We start from the raw sequence: 17042 nt of genomic DNA, 5'->3' as shown, positions 1-17042 counted from the left end.
CAGCCTCTCTCCACCCGAACTGCATGGAGCATGATAGATCCCACAGAGGGTCCTGGGTGGATGTATGTTGTACCTCTATGTGTGTGGGCCGACATCAAATCTCTCACCGAGGTACCTCCTCCCGTCCTTCCATCCTATGAGAAGTCGTCCGGACATAACCCCGACGAATGTCTCGCTGGCAAACGTTGAGAGTTGACATCTTCCATCATTAGGCGGATCTCAGCGATAAGGAGACCGGAGAAGGGAGCCAGTAGTCACGGAAATTATCCACATGGCAGGATTTGCAACAAGCAAAGAGGCAAAGGAAGCAAGCATTCGACTGATTCGAGAAAGGCAACCATCTTTTCCTGGAAGACATGCCGTGACATTCTCATTGGGTGAGAGCGAGCACTGGGCAGAAGCAGAGCACGTGCGTAGAAGTGCTGCCAACAGTGCCAAGAAAGCCGTTGGCCGCAGCGGGCGTGGCGGCCGGACTGCGAAACGGCCAAGACGGACATGAGCGCCGACCGGCAACTCACCCTTTGATGGGAGGTCAATCACGACTAAGGAGGGAGGTGGTACCTACCTCACCTCCTACGAGGTAGTGGTTGGAGGTAGTAGAAAGCGCCTCGCTCGGGTCTGGAGGTATAGGAGGCTGAGGTCATGAGGCTACAAGTACCTAAGGTAAGGTAGGTGACCTTCATTGTTCCTATGCCACCGCCACCCTAAGTACTGCTTGTATATGGCCCAGACCGGCGAGACTTGGTCCCTGGTCCTGCTGTATGCCCGGGCAGAAATTGGATATTACCTATTCATAGTTGCTGTCGTGTATTGCAGTACCTGCTGAGTGCTCACTGTTGGAGTGGTGGAACAGAGTCCATACCCAGGTACGTTGTTGTACACGAAAATGAGCAAGAGGCCGTCGTCACTTGAGGGCGATAGGCGCTACTCCTTCCGACACCCTTTTCGTTCTTCCGAATCCTTTTGGCGGGGAGAAATATATGGTCTGGCCCTCCCCTACAAAACGGTACCTCCTACGCGAGAGGCTTTTTTGGATCCTTCGCGTACGCCTGACCCTTCTCGCCATGAGGTGTGCCAAGAAGATAAACGATCAGAGGCGAATCATGGAAGCGAAGTTGGAAGAAGGTAGTTTGGTAACTGTGGTAAGGTAGCTTGGTAGGAGGTAGCCACGCGAGGTGCAGCACGAAAGCTTCGTGTTGGAGAGTCAGTTCACACCTCGGTACAGAGTTGTTGCCTTTTCACTTGGCTGCCATCTCAACGTGCCACTCGATATCTTCTGTCCAGTCTCCTGTGAATTGTTGGTATTGATGCTACAGCTGATGTGCACCAATGTAGGTGAGGTAGGTAAGGTACATGTACCTATGCTAACACGCGTGTCGTCCAAGCGAGCGGAATTGTATCCATCTCTCGGTACTCACTCTCACGACAGCCGGCGGAGGTGCCCATGTCTATACCGGCAAGAGGAGGTACCTAATGCCACCGGGCACATCTGATGACAGTATGACCAATGTCTGAGCTCTCAATGGCGCAATTTGAGCCCCTCGTCGGCCTCGTCGATAGGTAGCTTCCCCAAGTCATCTGATTATCAACATGGCGGAGCAGGATGCGGGCGACGCTGCAGACGACTTGAGAGACTTTGATCTGAACGAGCCCATCGACACCAGTAAAGGCTTGCGAAGCGGCCTCACCAGGTATATCTACCTACTCACAGTATTTCGTGCCCCCTCCATGACACCAGAACTGACACGACCGACCTGCTGCCTCCTGCTGTCAGTTATGGCGATACGCACTTCTCCCTCTTCTTACGGAAAGTATTCATCAAAGCCGCGGGATATGGCGAGGACGCGTTAGCAAGGCCACTCATTGGCATCATCAACACCGGATCGGGTTTCAATCCATGCCATGCAAACGTCCCTCAGCTGATCGAAGCTGTCAAGAGAGGCATCCAACTCCATGGCGGGCTTGCAATTGATTTCCCGACCATCAGTCTCCATGAAATGTTTGCAGCTCCGACAAGCATGTTTTTACGGAATTTGATGGCCATGGACACCGAGGAAATGATCAAGGCCCAGCCCCTGGATGCATGTGAGACAAATGCATCTGGTCATGGGAAAGCAAAGCAAACTGACTGTAAATACAAGGCGTCATGATAGGAGGCTGTGACAAGACGATTCCCGCACAGTTGATGGGAAGCATCTCTGCCAATAAGCCTGTCATTTCTCTCGCCACAGGACCGATGATGCCGGGCTCCTTTCGAGGTCAACGAGTGGGCGCATGTACAGACTGTCGATCTTCGTGGGCCGCATATCGGCGAGGAGATATGGATATCGAGGACATCAAAGATATCAATGAGGAGCTGGCACCGACCGTGAGACTAAGCACATGGACAACACCAAAGCTGAAGTTGACTGTTTATAGGCCGGCACTTGCGGCGTTATGGGCACTGCGAGGTGAATCTTGCCATGTGAGAAGCTTTTGCGTGATGCTAACAATATACCAGCACCATGGCCTGTGTTGCTGCGGCTCTAGGTTTGATGCCTCTGGGTGGAGCATCAGCACCAGCCGTCTCTGCAGCTCGAATGCGGATAGCAGAAGAGACTGGGGCAATGGCAGTATCAGTGGCTGCGAATCTATCCTCGCGAAGACCACAAGCCATTCTTTCGAAGGAGTCCTTCCTCAATGCCATCACGGTTCTGCAAGCCATAGGAGGCTCCACCAACGCAGTAGTCCATCTCATGGCAATCATCAACCGTCATCCCGACGTCGCCGGCCAACTCACCCTCAAGAGCTTTGACGAAGTCGGTCGCAAAACCCCCTTACTGGTGGACCTCAAACCGAGTGGCGACAACTACATGAACGACTTCCACAACGCAGGCGGAATGTTCGCACTCTTGCACACGCTACGTCCCCTTCTCCACCTCGAAGCCAAAACCATCACAGGCAAGACGTTAGGCGAGACTCTCGACGCGACGCCCTTCAAGACATTTCCCTACTCGAGGGAATTGATCCGCTCGCTGGAGGCTCCTCTATATCCTCACTCGGCTCTCGTGGTCCTCTATGGCAATCTTGCTCCCAATGGCGCAGTCATGAAAGCATCTGCCTCGAAAGATCGAAGACTCGTCGAATTCTCTGGTCCTGCAGTCGTTTTTGAGAATACGGTTGATTTGGCGAACCGAATCGATAGTGAAGAGCTGCAGGTGACTAAGGATTCTGTTTTGGTGTTGAAAGGAATCGGTAAGAAAATCAAGCCCTTGGGAGAAGAAGAAGAAGAAAAAGAAGAAAAAGAAGAAAAAGCGTGTTATCATGTTAATCTGCTGACCACACTCCATATAGGTCCCATCGGTCATCCCGGTATGCCCGAAGCAGGAGTCATCCCCATCCCTCGCAAACTCAAAGGTATTTCCGACATGTTGCGATTATCAGATGGGCGAATGAGTGGCACAGCCGGTGGAACAATTGTTCTCCACATCTCGCCCGAATCCGCCCTTATAGATTCTCCATTGGGGATCGTGCAAGAGGGCGATATCATTCGATTAAGTCTGGAGAAGAGATTATTAGAGATGGATGTGAGCGATCAAGTCATTGCGGAGAGAATCGAGGAGAGACGAAAGACGTCGTTGGAGGCTACTGGTGGTGGTGGTGGGAAGGTTTTGCAGGGTAAGAAAATGGTGAAGCCGCAGAGAGGGTATAGAGGGTTATATGAAAAATCTGTGAATCAGGCTGAGGAGGGGGCTGATTTTGATTTTTTGACTGCGAGAGGTGTTGCGTGATATTATCTGTTTGTACAGTTTGCTGTCCTCTTGTATACTCTTCGTCATTTTCTTTTTCTAAAAAAACTCCAGTCTTTCTGTCTTTGTCTGTTGTTAACTAGGAGGTACAATGCTCTTGAACCAGAGTTGTTCGCCAAGATCCGAACCAAAAAAAAAACACGCTAAATGAAGTGAATGACGACGCGTGATCCCATCCCCGGAGCTTGACCGATTCCCAAAACCCGAATCATTTGGCATCTTACCATTGAGAGTCGCGTCGAAAGTACATACAGTACAGTACAATTTTTGTTTTTTGTTCTCTCATGTCTCTAATCCCAATACTACGCTTTCCAAGCCTCTTCCTTTTCCTTTTCCTCCTGTCATGAACCTTTTCGCCTCTTCGAGGCACATGCGGCTTTTCCCACAAATCCTACAACGACAGCGACAGTCATCACAGTTCCAGTTCCAGCTCCAGCTCCAGCTCCAGCTTATTCCACGATATCATTCTTCCTCTACCATCCACCTCAACCGCCTCTCCCCAAAACCACCGCCCATGCCGCCCCCACCACCACGAACAATCTCCATCTCCCAACCTCCCCACCCTTCCCCGCAACCTCCGACCGCACACCTCAAAGCCCACCACAACCCCCAAGGCAAAGGCTTCATCAACCCATGGCCTTCATGGCGCGACATGAACATGTGGGAGATTTTCAAATGGGGAGTTTTGGGACGTTTGACGGGCGAGAGGAAATTTGTGGAAACTTCTCCTGCGGATCCGGGGGGGTTGCTGAATGTGTTGAAGCCGGGGTCTGGGGGGGATGAGAGGGTAAAAAAGGGGATGATATCTTCAAGAGCAGGAGGAGGAGGAGGAGGAAAAGGGAAAAACCTGCGTACAACTTGGCTCGGTCACGCAAGTTTCTACGTGGAATTCCCAGGCGGGCTACGAGTTTTGTTCGATCCTGTTTTCACACCGCGTTGTTCGCCGTTGAGTTTTCTCGGGCCAAAACGATATACGCCTCCAGCGTGCGGGGTGCGAGATTTGCCGCGTGTGGATGTGGTGGTGATTAGTCATTGTCATTATGATCATCTGTCGTATCCGACGTTGGTGGAGATTCGGGAGCGGTGGAAGGGCGATGTGGTGTTTTGTGTGCCGTTGGGGGTGCGAGAGTGGTTTGTGAAGAATGGATTTGAGGAGGCGAGGGTGCTGGAGTTGGATTGGTGGGAGGAGAGGGATGTGGAGATTTCGTTGGGGGTGGAGAGGGATTATGTTGATGAGAATGTTGATAATGTTACTGCTGCTACTGCTGCTGAAGAAGAAAGAGAACAACAACACAAAATCTCCGCAACAATCTCCTGTCTCCCCAGTCAACACATGGCCGCCCGCACGCCCTTCGACAAAGCCCAAACCCTCTGGTCCTCCTGGTCCATCACCTCCGGCAACAAAAAAGTCTGGTTTGCCGGCGACACAGGCTATCGCTCCATCCCCAAACCCTCCTCACCACTCACCCCCACCTCCGAAGCCCAAAAATTCTCTCACCTCCCCCACTGTCCCGCCTTCCACGAAATCGGTTCCTATCGAGGCCCCTTCGATCTCGGTCTCATTCCCATCGGAGCCTATTCCCCGCGATGGATCATGTCACCCATGCACGCGAACCCCTTCGACGCCGTGGAAATTTTTGTCGAAACAAAGTGTCGCAGAGCGTTGGGAATGCATTGGGGGACGTGGGTTTTGACGGATGAGGAGGTTATGGAGCCGCCGAGATTGTTGAGGGAGGCGATTCAGTGGAAGGGGTTGGAGGAGGGAGTGTTTGAGGTTTGTGGGATTGGGGAGGAGAGGGAGTTTTAGTATGGGGATGGAGAGTTTGGTATGGTATGGAGCTGTGGATACTGAATACTAGAGACAGCCATTTATCGAGCTGTAATGAAGGAAGCTACCTACCTACCTACCTACCTACCTACCTAGATAGGATAGGATAGACTACCTATCCGATGCAAGCCGAATCCAAAGGATCGGTCACGCGTGCCTCTCCTCAACTCACCTTGTTAGAAGAGGGGGAGGAGGAGGAGGAGGAGGAGGTAATTACTGTAATAAGTAACACAAGTAGAGTAACATAAGTAGAGCAACACAAGTAGAGTAACACAAGTAGTACTACCTTACCCGTAATACATGTAATACATGTAATACATATAACTCAAGCACGACATTTCAACATTTTTAAAGCATCACACTTGATACCTTGTATACAGGTCTGTTTGTATCCCTTTCAAAATCGATACAGTATGGTATAGATACAGGTAGTACGGTACGGTAGGTAAGGTAAGGTAAGATAGTATCTCCTCCCTCCTCCGCTACAATCAAGTAAAGATCATCCTACAGCTGATAACTACCTGCGCAACCTGCAAACCTGTACCTTATAGTAAAGTTAGTAGTATATCTATAGTACATATAGGAAAGGTTAGGCGAATAAGCGTACCAAGATGCTAACCAATCAATAGGAGAGAAGAGAGAAAGAGAAAGAAGCTTTTGCCGATTAGTCCCGGCAAGCCTCCGTTCCGAAACAAGACATTTTCCTGCATGTGGAAGGTTTCGTGGGGCTTTTCATGGAAGGGAATCGATCCGGGACTACCTTTAAGATATATATAACAAAGTATACCGCTGTTGCGTGGTAGTCGTGTACATACACTTCTTCTTCTTCTTTTTCCATCGCATCCCAACCTCCATTTTATCGGAAAAAGACAAAAAAAAATGGCTCTATTGGATTTTCTCTTCCTCCAACATCCCGTCTTAGTCACGGTGATGGGCTTGGTGGTCGCGCTGGTCGTATCATCTGCTCGAGCGAGAAGTCTGAAAGATTATCCGGATTTGCCGTGGGTAGGGAGGACATCGAATAAATTTGGTGCGACGACGTATGCGAATTGGATGAGTGCTTCGCATACGCGTGAGTGGTTGACGGAGGGGTATAATAAGGTTAGTTTTGTTCTGTTGGTTTTTTTTTGTTTGGGGGAGGGAAGAAACTGAATGAATGAATGATGAGCTGACGGGTATCGCAACAGTACACCAAACACAACAAATCCTTCCTCATGCCCTCCATCACGGGCAAACCCCAAATCATCATCCCCAACTCCCGCCTCACCCTCTACAACGACCAACCCGAAACCATCCTAAGTGCCTGGAAAGCACACTATGATTCTCTCGCGTGCAAATACACCTTTACAGACCCCGAACTCGTCAAAATCCGATTCCACGAACACGTTCTCGTTACGAATTTACCACGCAAACTTCAAGACATTTTACCGACGAGTTTTGATGAACTTCGCGTGACGATGGATGAACTTCTGGGAAGTGAAGTGACGAGCGAGTGGAAAGAGGTGAATGTTCTCGCGATGATGACGACGATTGCTTGTCGGGTCAGTAATCGGACTTTGATCGGTTTGCCTCTGTGTCGAGATTCTCGACTTTTGGGGCATATGGTTTCGTTTGCGGAAGATTGTATTCGGTGCATTATTGCGAATACGTTCCTTCCGGCGCTGTTGGAACCGGTGATGAATATTGTTGCTTTGCCGAATTGGTATCATTATTTGCAGGTTCGTCGGGTGATGAAACCTGTTATTGAACAACGTCTTGCAGACATTCTTGAAGAAGAAAAACAAGACTCTTCTTCTCATCATGAAGCCGACGACGAAAAACAGCAACCATCCAAAAACAAACATCAGAGAAAAGTCATTCCAGACGACTACATCACCTGGCACATCCGCACCGCATTAACAGAAAATAAACCTTGGGCTCTAGACATTTCCTGGACAGTACGATGTCTTCTCGCTCTCGAATTCGCCACCATTCACACGACACTCATCACAGGCAGTAATGCCCTCTTGGACATTTTCTCCTCTTCCTCTTCCTCCTCCTCTTCCTCCTCCTCCTCCTCCAACCCCCCCACCCCAACAACAATCCAATCCCACCTCCGCTCCGAAGCCTCAAAAATCTTCCCCCCCTCCCAAACCACAACCCCTCCTCAACCCCCCACCAAACCCCTCCTAAACACCCTCCTCCTAACCGACTCCATCCTCCGCGAAAGCATGCGCAAAGGAAATTTCTCCTCCCTCACAACCCGCCAAGTCATCCACCCCTCGGGGTTTTTCGATCCCATAGAAAATTTCTCTGTACCAATGGGAGCGACGATAGGAATATGTTCGTGGAATCGTCATCATGATGCCGAAGTGTTTCCGGATCCGGAGAAATTTGATGCGTGGAGGTTTGCGAGGCCGAGGGAGGAGTTTGAGCGAAGGAGGGGGGAGAGGAGGATGCAGAGAGAATTGGAGGGGAAAAAAGAGGGGGAGGATGAGAAGAGAAGGGAAGAAGAGGAAAAAGAGGAGAGAGAAGAATGGCTTCGATTGCAAAATCTGAGCATGACGAGTGTGGGAAAGGATAATTTGAGCTTTGGGATGGGACGACATAGTTGTCCTGGGAGATTTTTCGCGCAGCAGGAATTGAAATTGTTGATTTCATATCTGGTCATGTACTACGAAGTGGAAGAATTGCCCGAAAGACCGGCGAATCGAGAAATGGGAGGAACGGGGATGCCACCTGCGACGGCGACGCTTCGAGTAAGAAGGAGGCGGGCGTAGTCTTTCTCATACTCCTTTCTTGTTCTTCTCAAGAATACAAATTTCTCTCTCTTCTCTCTTCTCACAAAAAAGACAGTTCTCACTTCCTCTCTTCCCTTCCTTACAATAATCCTCTTCCCCCTTCCCACCATGAAATACTCCCATCCTACCCCTCCTCTCTCCATCCCCAACTTCCCCAACTTATCCACCAACTACCTCTACCGCGCCGACCCATCTCGCTCCTCTTCCGATCCCGCGGTGGCTGGCGGCGGCGGCGGGGGCGGCGGTGGTAGTACTCCATCCCCTCGCAATGGTCTTGGTATCGTTGTCCCCGTATTCGTTCCGAGATAATTTCCCCCTGGTTGAGTAATAAGATCACTGACTCTTCGGGTCCGCCGTCTGGGATCTCGGGGAGCAGCCCCCGGAAACGGAATCCCCAATTGTCGAGCCAGATTCTCAGCACGGCTGCGTGGGCGCCGCCTTCCCCTTGAACCAGAGGAAGCACCCACTTCTTCTCTTTGCCCGTCGTTAAATCCCCCCAACCGGGAAAATGTCTGATCAGCCCGAGCCATATCGTCCTGGGAAACCATCCGGCGTGGAGGACCTTCTTCTCCTCCTTCATTCCAATGCAATGGCACCTCCGCTAGAGCTACTGGCGCAGATCGCGAAGAACGTGGCGTTTGACTAATCATCAACATGATCGTCTCCTCCGGAATCGCAAGAGTAGCAGACAAAGAAGACACAAACTCTTCAAGTCTCTCCCGCGAGCTTCCTGCCATCCCTATTCATTTTTTTTTTCATTCAAGTCAACAAACAACATTCAACCACATCTTCCCAACCCGCATACACAAGAAAAAAAACTCACCTTCCCTCCCCCTCCCCGCCAACGCCTCCCCCGCCGACGACGACGACCCACGACGACAACAATCATCGCAACCACACAACCTCCACTCCTCCCCAGAAAAACTCTCAAGTTCCAACGTCCCTTCCCATGACGCCTAGACTTCGGGGATTCGGCAGATAGGTACAGCGAGAGTTCCTGTGGCTTGAGGTGTGTCGTAGTAACCCTCGAGGGAGAGGCGGCGGAGGCGAGTAGTGGAGGTTTCTGGGGTGGTGGAGTGTGGGTGGTGGGAAGAGGAGAAGGGGTGGGACATTTGGGTGGTGAGCGATTGGGGGGTGGGGATGGGATAGGATGGGGGTGTTGGCAATGGATGAGGTGCTGTATGAGGTATTGTATGGTGTGATGTGTGGTTGGAATGGATGTGATGTTGATGTTGATGATAATAGTAAAGAGAAAATCAATCCATTTCTACCTGATCTGGGAAGAGATGGATTGAGGATGAGAGAAGGAGCGGCTACTTCCCTGGTTTCAGATAATAAAGAGTGTACATGTAAAGAAAGGCAAGAGCTGACATGATGTTCGTGACTTCTCTGTAGAGTAAGCCAAAGCAAATTACCTGACATATTCATACCTGGTAACCATCAGACATGACCTTAGTAAAGTACCACTAGGTAACATCGGGCCCAACAACACAACCCTAGAATTCCAGAAGTAGAGTTGAAAAAAAAAAGAAAAATAGAAGCCTTCATTTCACTTCACTTCATTTCACTTCTCTCCCTCATCTCCCCCATCATCATCATCATCATCTTCCCTCCCCCATCCTCACAAACTCCTCCCGAGCATCATTCACCCGATTCTGCCACTCCATATCCCTCAACTGGCCCAAAATTTCCTCTCGAATTGCACAATCTGTGGAATCGTACCCTAAAAACAAAATGTATCAACAACAAACATTCAAACATTCAAACATTCAAACATTCAAACATATACGAGGGAGTGAGTGAGTACGCATGTGTGAGTATATGGAGTATGAAGGGGAGGGTAAACTTACATTTCAATCCATGAGCCATCATGAAATGTTTTGTTCCTCCATAGGGTTCTTCGAGATCGTGAAAAGTCGGTTTGGGGATTTGGTTGGGGTTGAAGAGGGATGGGTTGTTGCTGGTGTTGTCGTGATGGTCGTTATTATTATTGTTTTTGGTATTATTATTAGTGTTATTATTATGGTCGTTGTCGTTGTGGTCGTCTTCTTCGGATTCATCTGTGTTGTTCTTGTTGTTGTCGCTATTCTTCAAATTCAAATCCCGCATCGTCGCAGCAGAATCAAAAGTTGCTGCTACTGCTGCTATTCTCGTCCTTGTTTTCCCACCTCCCAAATCCCGATGATAAGAAAAAGGTTCAGAAATGTCCGTAGGAGTTTGAGGACTATTGGTACTGGGTGTGTCGGGTTCTTGGTTGTTGTTGTTGTTGTTGCTGCTGTTCAAAGAAACACTAGTCTTGTCATTCTCAACACCAGCACCACCACCACCACCACCCATCACAGAGCCCCCGACATCTCTCTTCTCTCTCTCATTCGGAAATTTCAGCTCACAAATAGGAATAGACGCGCGATAAGGAACACCTCCAAAGCCCAATCCGAGCATAGGCTTATTTTTTCTCGGGCTGGAAGTAGGACTTTTCTGAGGTGATGATGATGATGGTGATGATAATGATAATGGTGATGATGGTAAGGATGGTGATGAGGGCGATGATGGAGCTAATGTAGTGCGGGTCGTCTGATTCTTTCTCATGTTGCGGTGCTCTTCGATGGTAGTAATGAAAGACATGGTGATGATGATGATAATGATGAACCGGCCATGCGTTCGTGGGGTTGTAGACTGTAGAGTCAGTGTGGGAGGAGATGGTGACAGGACGTCAAAAGTGAGTAGTGACAGGATGTCAAAGGAGGGAACGGGATTTCAAAGGGTGACGGGATGTCAAAGGAGGTGACGGGACGTCAAAAGAAGGTGACAGGACGTCAAAGATTGGTGACAGGACGTCAAGTGCGGAGCAAGACAACCCGACGCCGTCATTTCAAGGATGTGGTAGATTATCACCTTCCTTATGGACTGGGATGTCTGTCTCCGAATCTGGTCAGCTGCGAGAATTGGTACAAGAAACACCAGAGTCAGTACCTTCACATCGTATACCAACAAAGACGAATAGGCAATGAGCCTAATCAAACGAAACAATGTTCTGGTGAAGAAAGAGTCAATCGTGTTTCAACTCTTCGTATACTTTACAACTACGTGACGCGCTTGAAAATGATTTCTTGTTCTGCCAGACATGCTCTCTGATACCACCTGTATTGCCAGCGTATGCATTCGACGAACTCCAAAGGGTATCTCCGCGCGCAGCAAACAATGACAGCCCGCCGTCTTCATCCCAGCAGTAGAGCCACCGAACTCTAGTCAGATCAGACTAAACACCGCCAGCGCCACGCTAAGATACACCGTCTTTGAAGACAGTTCAAACAAAAAGGGCCCCAAAAACGACAAGAAAGAAGCTGCTGTGTTGTGTTATGTTTGCTGTTCGTACTTTTTTGATTTGTGCTTGTTTCACTTTCCGGTCGATTCCGGAGTATAAAAAAAAGGGGAATAGACACGTGATCATTTTACATGGCATTGGAGCCAAAGCGATCAAGAGCCAGAGTCTGCGAAAGAGAGTTTCCACGGCTGCGGCCTCCGCGTTTCGGGGCCAGAGGACTGGCAAGTGGCTTTCTGACACCTGCGCCAGTGAGGGTCATCTCTGGGCCAGGTCGACTCTTGCGACCAGGCGTGATGGGAGCATTGGCAGCATTGCGTCTGCCCTTCTGAAGAGCGTTGGCCTCCGAAGTCTGTGCTCTGCTCGCCGGATTCGCTGCCAGAGAGCTGACTTGGCGAACATGGCGCTGATTGTTGCGAAATGATGAAATGCCGCCAGGGACCTGATCAAAGTGGTCCAGCAAGTCCTCGGTATCGAGTCGGGGCATAGGCGAAGAATCGTCGTTGGTGAAGCTGGCAAAGACATCTTGGCCGGGTGTCATGACAGCGGAGCTAGGCTCCACATCCATCTCGCAGTCGCTCTCGGAGTACTGGACAAAGTCTTCGAGGTTCATTGATGCTCCATTGTTCATGGGAGTGTCGCTCGCTAGGGTATTGGTAGCGGTGAAGGACGAGCGAACACTGTTGGCGACTCTGGGAACGGCAGGGAGAATGATGCCTTTGGTGATGCCATGAACATCGTTGTTGCGAAGAAAGTCCAGGTTTCCATCAAACATGCTCCCCAGAGTCATCTTGGCAGTGAATGGTCGTTGAGGAATGCTGGCGGTGTGCGGAGTGGTGCGTGTCCAGGAGACAGGCTCACCAGGACTTCCGTCTCGGCTGCCCATGGCTTGGCGTGCCTGTTCCCAGTACGCGCTATCCTTTTCAGCAGGCTTCGATGGGCATGCAATCTTGACTCCGTTTCCATTCTCATCTGCGGTGACAGCTGCTCTCGTAGGATCGTGAGTGAAGGTTCCTATCCTGGGCTTCGATCCCGGCCTCGACATGGACGACCGCTTCCCGGTGTTGGACTGCCGCGCTGGCGCCTTGCCACTGACTGGTGTGCTGGCCGGGGTAGGGCCAGGACCAGGTGTGACCACAAGACTCTTTGCAGCAAGTTCGCTATTCTGTTTGTGAATGGCGTGCATACGCGAGTACGCATCCGCTTCGTCTTCCTCATCTGTAGAGTCGCCATCGGCTTCGGGCGTGTCAGCAAGCATTCCCAATCGTAGCATAGGAGAGAGATATTGTGCATACACTCATCGGTCGTCTCACCGTCGGAGTCAGACTCCTCGTCGTTGTACATGTTGACGGGTTCATTCTCGTACGGGTCGACGTAGTCAAAGTCAAAGATGGACTCGTTATCATCATTATCATCATCGATGGGATCAATGTCCATCATGTATTGCGATCTGGACTGGGGGGTGCTTGTACCATCGAAGAGATCCGGGTAAGCATCCCGAGGATCGTCCTCACTGCTCAAGCTCGATGAGCGAGAGGAGACGGTCTCTGCGAAGCGCACTCGTTTCTCATTACCTGCTGGCTGCAGCTCGAAGAGGTTGTCTTCATTCACAGTTTCATCGGTCACGCGCCACGAGGCAAGATCGTAAGAAAAGTCATCTTCGGCGTCTTCGATCAGCTCCTGATAGAGGCTGTCGTTAGTTTGCAGTCCTTGAAAGGGGTCTTCACTCCAGTCAAGGTCACCGCCATTGCTATCTTCACTTTGCAAGCTGAGTCGCCGCGCCAGGGCAGCGTCTTCGACGATGCTCAGGCCTGTCATCTCGTTCGAGACAGACGTAGCGGTCTGTGGCCGCGAAGAAGTCGTAGCCTGTGCCCTCTTAGCGCCAGCCTCGGCTTCTTCGTCCAGGAAGTCCTGGATCAGGTCTTTTTCCAAAACCTTTTCTATGCCGTCATCTTCGTCATCCTCGTCGTCGTCGTCGTCGTCGAGTACATCGTAGCCCTCCTCATCATCGCTGTCAGTGTCTTCTTCAGCACCGGCGACAGCGTCAGTCTCAATCATGCAAGTTGGCCCTGCCAGTCGCGACGTAGCAATGTTGCCTTTTCGATTAGCGCCTGACAGGGCAAAGACATCCGCTTCGTCGTCGTCGTCGGAAGAGGAAGCATCCTCATGATCTTCTGGAGTCTCAGCTTCTCCCTCTTCTTCATTGTCGCTCTCGTCCGACACAGCGTCTCCTGTGCGAGTGCCGCTGACAACGTTGCTCATGGTGTTTGGAACCGGTCGCGATGACGGCTTCGACATCTTCTGCGGGCTGCCATTCGTCAATTTTCGCGGGTCATAGGGCATTCTCCTGGTGTCCTGAGGGACAGAAGTGGACGATCGATGCGCCATTTTGAGTTTAATGTCGTAGTGTAGTAGCGGAATATCGGGTAGGTTTTTGGTGGTTGTGAAATTTTGGTATGAATAAGCTAGATGGATGTTGAAGCAGGGATATTCGTTCAATGGGTATCGTGTCGCGGTCAGACGCGGCGTACTCTGGAAGTCTGTAGCGCGTGTGTCGCCTGCCGGCAACGAGCTGTGATCTGTGGAATACTGTAGGCTCGTCCTAGTAATGGGTCAAGCCGTGTCTTCGTCGTCGCTTGCGGTGGTGTGCACACGTGAGGTGAGATGCCAATGCCTGATGTCGGAAGTGGCCGAGAGCGCTGCGGACTCGGTCGAGACAGTGGTTCCACTACTGGTAAGCAATGCTCAGCAGCAGTATCTCGTTGCGTCAGAAGATGTGAGGACAGATTCGAGAAAAGTTGGACGCCACGTGCGTGCAGCGTCCAATTGATCTAGTTCTCCTGCGACATCTTGGACGACGAAGTGGTATAGGTGGTACGCGGTGATGTCTGCTGGTGGAGAGGGTGAGTGCTTCGGCGCTGAGGTGGTGGAGGTGGTGGTGGTGGTGGGTGAAGGAGGGAGAGGAGAGAAGAAGAGAGAGGGAGAGTGGTAGGAGTGGCAGAAGAAGAAGTTCCTTCGGGCTCCTCGAAATTAGGCTCACCACTAGCGGTACAGGGATCTCTTCCGCGAATTCTGACCAGGATAACCCAGCAAGCGACAGCGACAGAAATCCCCAAGAAGTGCATCAGCTTACCGCGGTCCGCCGTGCCATGTGAAGGCAGCACACTAACTACCTGATGGAGTTAACTACCTGAGGTACTAAGGTAATACCTACTCTGTGTCTGACTCACCCCCCCATCATCATGTCTCCCCTCCCAGCGTACTGACTACATGTACTGTATACAGCCTTGATCGCTGGTTGCTTGCCGGTGGTTGCGTGGGGGACGATAGGAGGTGGTAGGAGGTGGAGGTAGGATACACCGATACAACAGTTGGCAGCATTCAATCACCTTTTCTCCACCCAAAAGTGTTCGGTTCCATGCCTTCTAAACTCTGGTCTAGCGCGATGCGCCAATGAGATGAGCTCGCGTGATGCAGGCCGGCTTGTCGCCGATGGGGTACCGCCAGAGTAACACCAGCTAGCAGCAGAGAAAACCAGCTCGGGATCGATGGATGTTGGTAGGAGGTATCATCATCATCATCATCACTCATCAGTACCTCCTAGCGCTGTAGTGTGGTACAGTAGAAGGTAGTAGTCTGAAGGACGGGAGCAGTCGTGGGCCCGCATGGCCTCTTCCTCTGTGCCAGTCCAGACGGTGCATCTCCCATTGGCCTGTACGTATACCTTACTTACCTCCGTAGAGGCTAGGAGATGGAGGTAGGAGGTAGTAGCCGTCACTCCTGTCGACCTCCGTGGGACGGTGGGAGCGTGGACGGAGCGGACGCTAGTGCTCTGTCTCTCTCTTGACCGTCACGCGACTGTTCGAAGTGAAATGGCGGATCCTAGCGGAGCTCTCCAGATCTTCGGATACCCCTGACTCGGACACAAACGGCATGGAATGGAATCACACACACGCCTCACCCTTCTTCACAACACCGAGTAGGTACTTGTAGCACCCGCACCAGGGTACGTACAGTGTGATGACCATATAATTGTACGGCAGAATAGCATGTGAAGAGGCCAACTAGGTTACAGAATCCTGGACAAACTATGTACAAAGTTGAAAGGGACGCTGCGGCGGAATCGTATATTACACTGCCGCACGCAGCGAATCCTGGTCAACGACATCACCAACTTCATACCGTACCTGACACTCGAGCTTCAGACCGAAACTCTGGTCAATATAAACGAGGGTGTTTCATTGGCTCGCCAATGGCAACGCACACACACACATCCCATCCCGTGGTGGTAGTAGTCACAACGGAGTCATCACCTTTCTCATACCCATACCTCTCTGTACCGACAGCCGAGCCAAGTGCGAGCCAGAAAATAAAAAGGAATGATGGGTTGCTGCCTTGAACAATCGGAAATGATGGCGCCAAAAAGCCGAGCAAGCATCACTTTTCTCTCCCTCTTTTTTTCTCTTTTCAGGAGCCGAATGGCAGCAATTCCCCCCGCCGAATCGAAATAATTTTTTTTTGAGAGGGCGGTCAGGGTCCACCAGAAACAACGTCACCTCCTTTTTTTTTCTGCCTAACAAATATCACGTGGATATGATTGGACTGGATTTAACCCAGCTTTCTGCACTAACTAAAAAAAAAGTGCGGCTAACTTGCCTGTCCTATCTGCATCATGCAACGCAATTGCGTGGGCCTGCGCAAAGAGAGAGCCCAGAGAGAAGAAAAAAAGGGGACAGATTGCATTGCGCGTCTACCTACTTTTGCCTTACCTGACCTCTTTAGTGTAATCAAATTTTTCTTCGTTTATCTACACCGAACAATTGCGATATCTCTCCTGCTGCTACTCTTTTATGCAAGGCAATTTTCTTATCTACAAGACAAGGAACAACGACGAAAGAAAAAAAAACATGAGAGAAGTGATAGCCAAGAAAGTTTCATACGGAAACGACATGTAGATTATATGCACGACTGAGTAAGACAACTTTGTACGACGGGGCATGTGAGGTATGTATGCATACTCAGCCTCAAGCACAAAAAAAAGTCCCCAAAAGTCTACTTCTAGGAGGAGGTATGCGATCAGCTTGTTATTGGTTACCCTACCTGGCCTACCCTACCCTACCCTAGGTACACTGCACTGCACAGTACAGCACAGTACAGTATACAGAGTCCGAAAAGCCGAAGCACCCCACAGAAGAAGATAATAATTGAATGCATCATACATGTAGCAAATATATACCTACCTATCAACATACTAGATCCTGCACGTGTACGCATTACATATACATATATACATACATGATACATACGCGAGTGTGTAAGCGAAT

The 17042-nt window shown here is 50.5% G+C and overlaps 6 protein-coding genes across 6 annotated transcripts; 3 read left to right on the top strand and 3 right to left on the bottom strand.

The window, feature by feature from the left end:
* Positions 1–1297: 1297 nt before the first annotated feature.
* SEPMUDRAFT_164978 (dihydroxy-acid dehydratase) lies at positions 1298–3770 on the top strand (the record flags this gene model as incomplete). Its single annotated transcript, XM_016908141.1, has 7 exons — positions 1298–1331; positions 1386–1691; positions 1775–2085; positions 2142–2368; positions 2419–2450; positions 2501–3234; positions 3334–3770. Exons 2-7 carry the CDS (start codon positions 1591–1593, stop codon positions 3768–3770), a joined length of 1842 nt encoding a protein of 613 aa, XP_016759609.1. The 5' UTR covers positions 1298–1331; positions 1386–1590.
* A 530-nt stretch (positions 3771–4300) lies between these two features.
* Positions 4301–5899, top strand: SEPMUDRAFT_150404 (Metallo-hydrolase/oxidoreductase; the record flags this gene model as incomplete). The annotated part of the gene is made up of 1 exon (XM_016906153.1): positions 4301–5899. A coding segment is annotated over one exon (1295 nt), but the record flags the coding sequence as incomplete, so codon positions are not given.
* Positions 5900–6495: 596 nt separating this feature from the next.
* SEPMUDRAFT_157507 (cytochrome P450) lies at positions 6496–9060 on the top strand (the record flags this gene model as incomplete). The annotated part of the gene is made up of 3 exons (XM_016907738.1): positions 6496–6717; positions 6804–8354; positions 8448–9060. 3 exons carry the CDS (start codon positions 6496–6498, stop codon positions 8703–8705), a joined length of 2031 nt encoding a protein of 676 aa, XP_016759607.1. The 3' UTR covers positions 8706–9060.
* Positions 9061–9254: 194 nt separating this feature from the next.
* SEPMUDRAFT_127012 (uncharacterized protein) lies at positions 9255–9799 on the bottom strand. The gene is made up of 2 exons (XM_016902115.1): positions 9642–9799; positions 9255–9582 (listed from the first exon to the last, which is right to left on the bottom strand). Exon 2 carries the CDS (start codon positions 9506–9508, stop codon positions 9353–9355), a length of 156 nt encoding a protein of 51 aa, XP_016759606.1. The 5' UTR covers positions 9509–9582; positions 9642–9799; the 3' UTR covers positions 9255–9352.
* Positions 9800–9997: 198 nt separating this feature from the next.
* SEPMUDRAFT_134626 (uncharacterized protein) lies at positions 9998–10951 on the bottom strand (the record flags this gene model as incomplete). The annotated part of the gene is made up of 2 exons (XM_016902650.1): positions 10247–10951; positions 9998–10119 (listed from the first exon to the last, which is right to left on the bottom strand). The coding sequence occupies exons 1-2, from the start codon at positions 10836–10838 to the stop codon at positions 9998–10000; spliced, it is 714 nt and encodes a 237-aa protein (XP_016759605.1). The 5' UTR covers positions 10839–10951.
* Positions 10952–11438: 487 nt separating this feature from the next.
* Positions 11439–14662, bottom strand: SEPMUDRAFT_69153 (uncharacterized protein). The gene is made up of 2 exons (XM_016909853.1): positions 13014–14662; positions 11439–12954 (listed from the first exon to the last, which is right to left on the bottom strand). The coding sequence occupies exons 1-2, from the start codon at positions 14104–14106 to the stop codon at positions 11849–11851; spliced, it is 2199 nt and encodes a 732-aa protein (XP_016759604.1). The 5' UTR covers positions 14107–14662; the 3' UTR covers positions 11439–11848.
* Between the last annotated feature and the right edge of the window lie 2380 nt (positions 14663–17042).

Source organism: Sphaerulina musiva, assembly GCF_000320565.1.
Source record: "Sphaerulina musiva SO2202 unplaced genomic scaffold SEPMUscaffold_7, whole genome shotgun sequence".
Classification (NCBI taxonomy): Eukaryota; Fungi; Ascomycota; class Dothideomycetes; order Mycosphaerellales; family Mycosphaerellaceae; genus Sphaerulina; species Sphaerulina musiva.
Note: the sequence above shows the minus strand (reverse complement) of the source record. Positions and strands in the feature narration are given on the sequence as shown.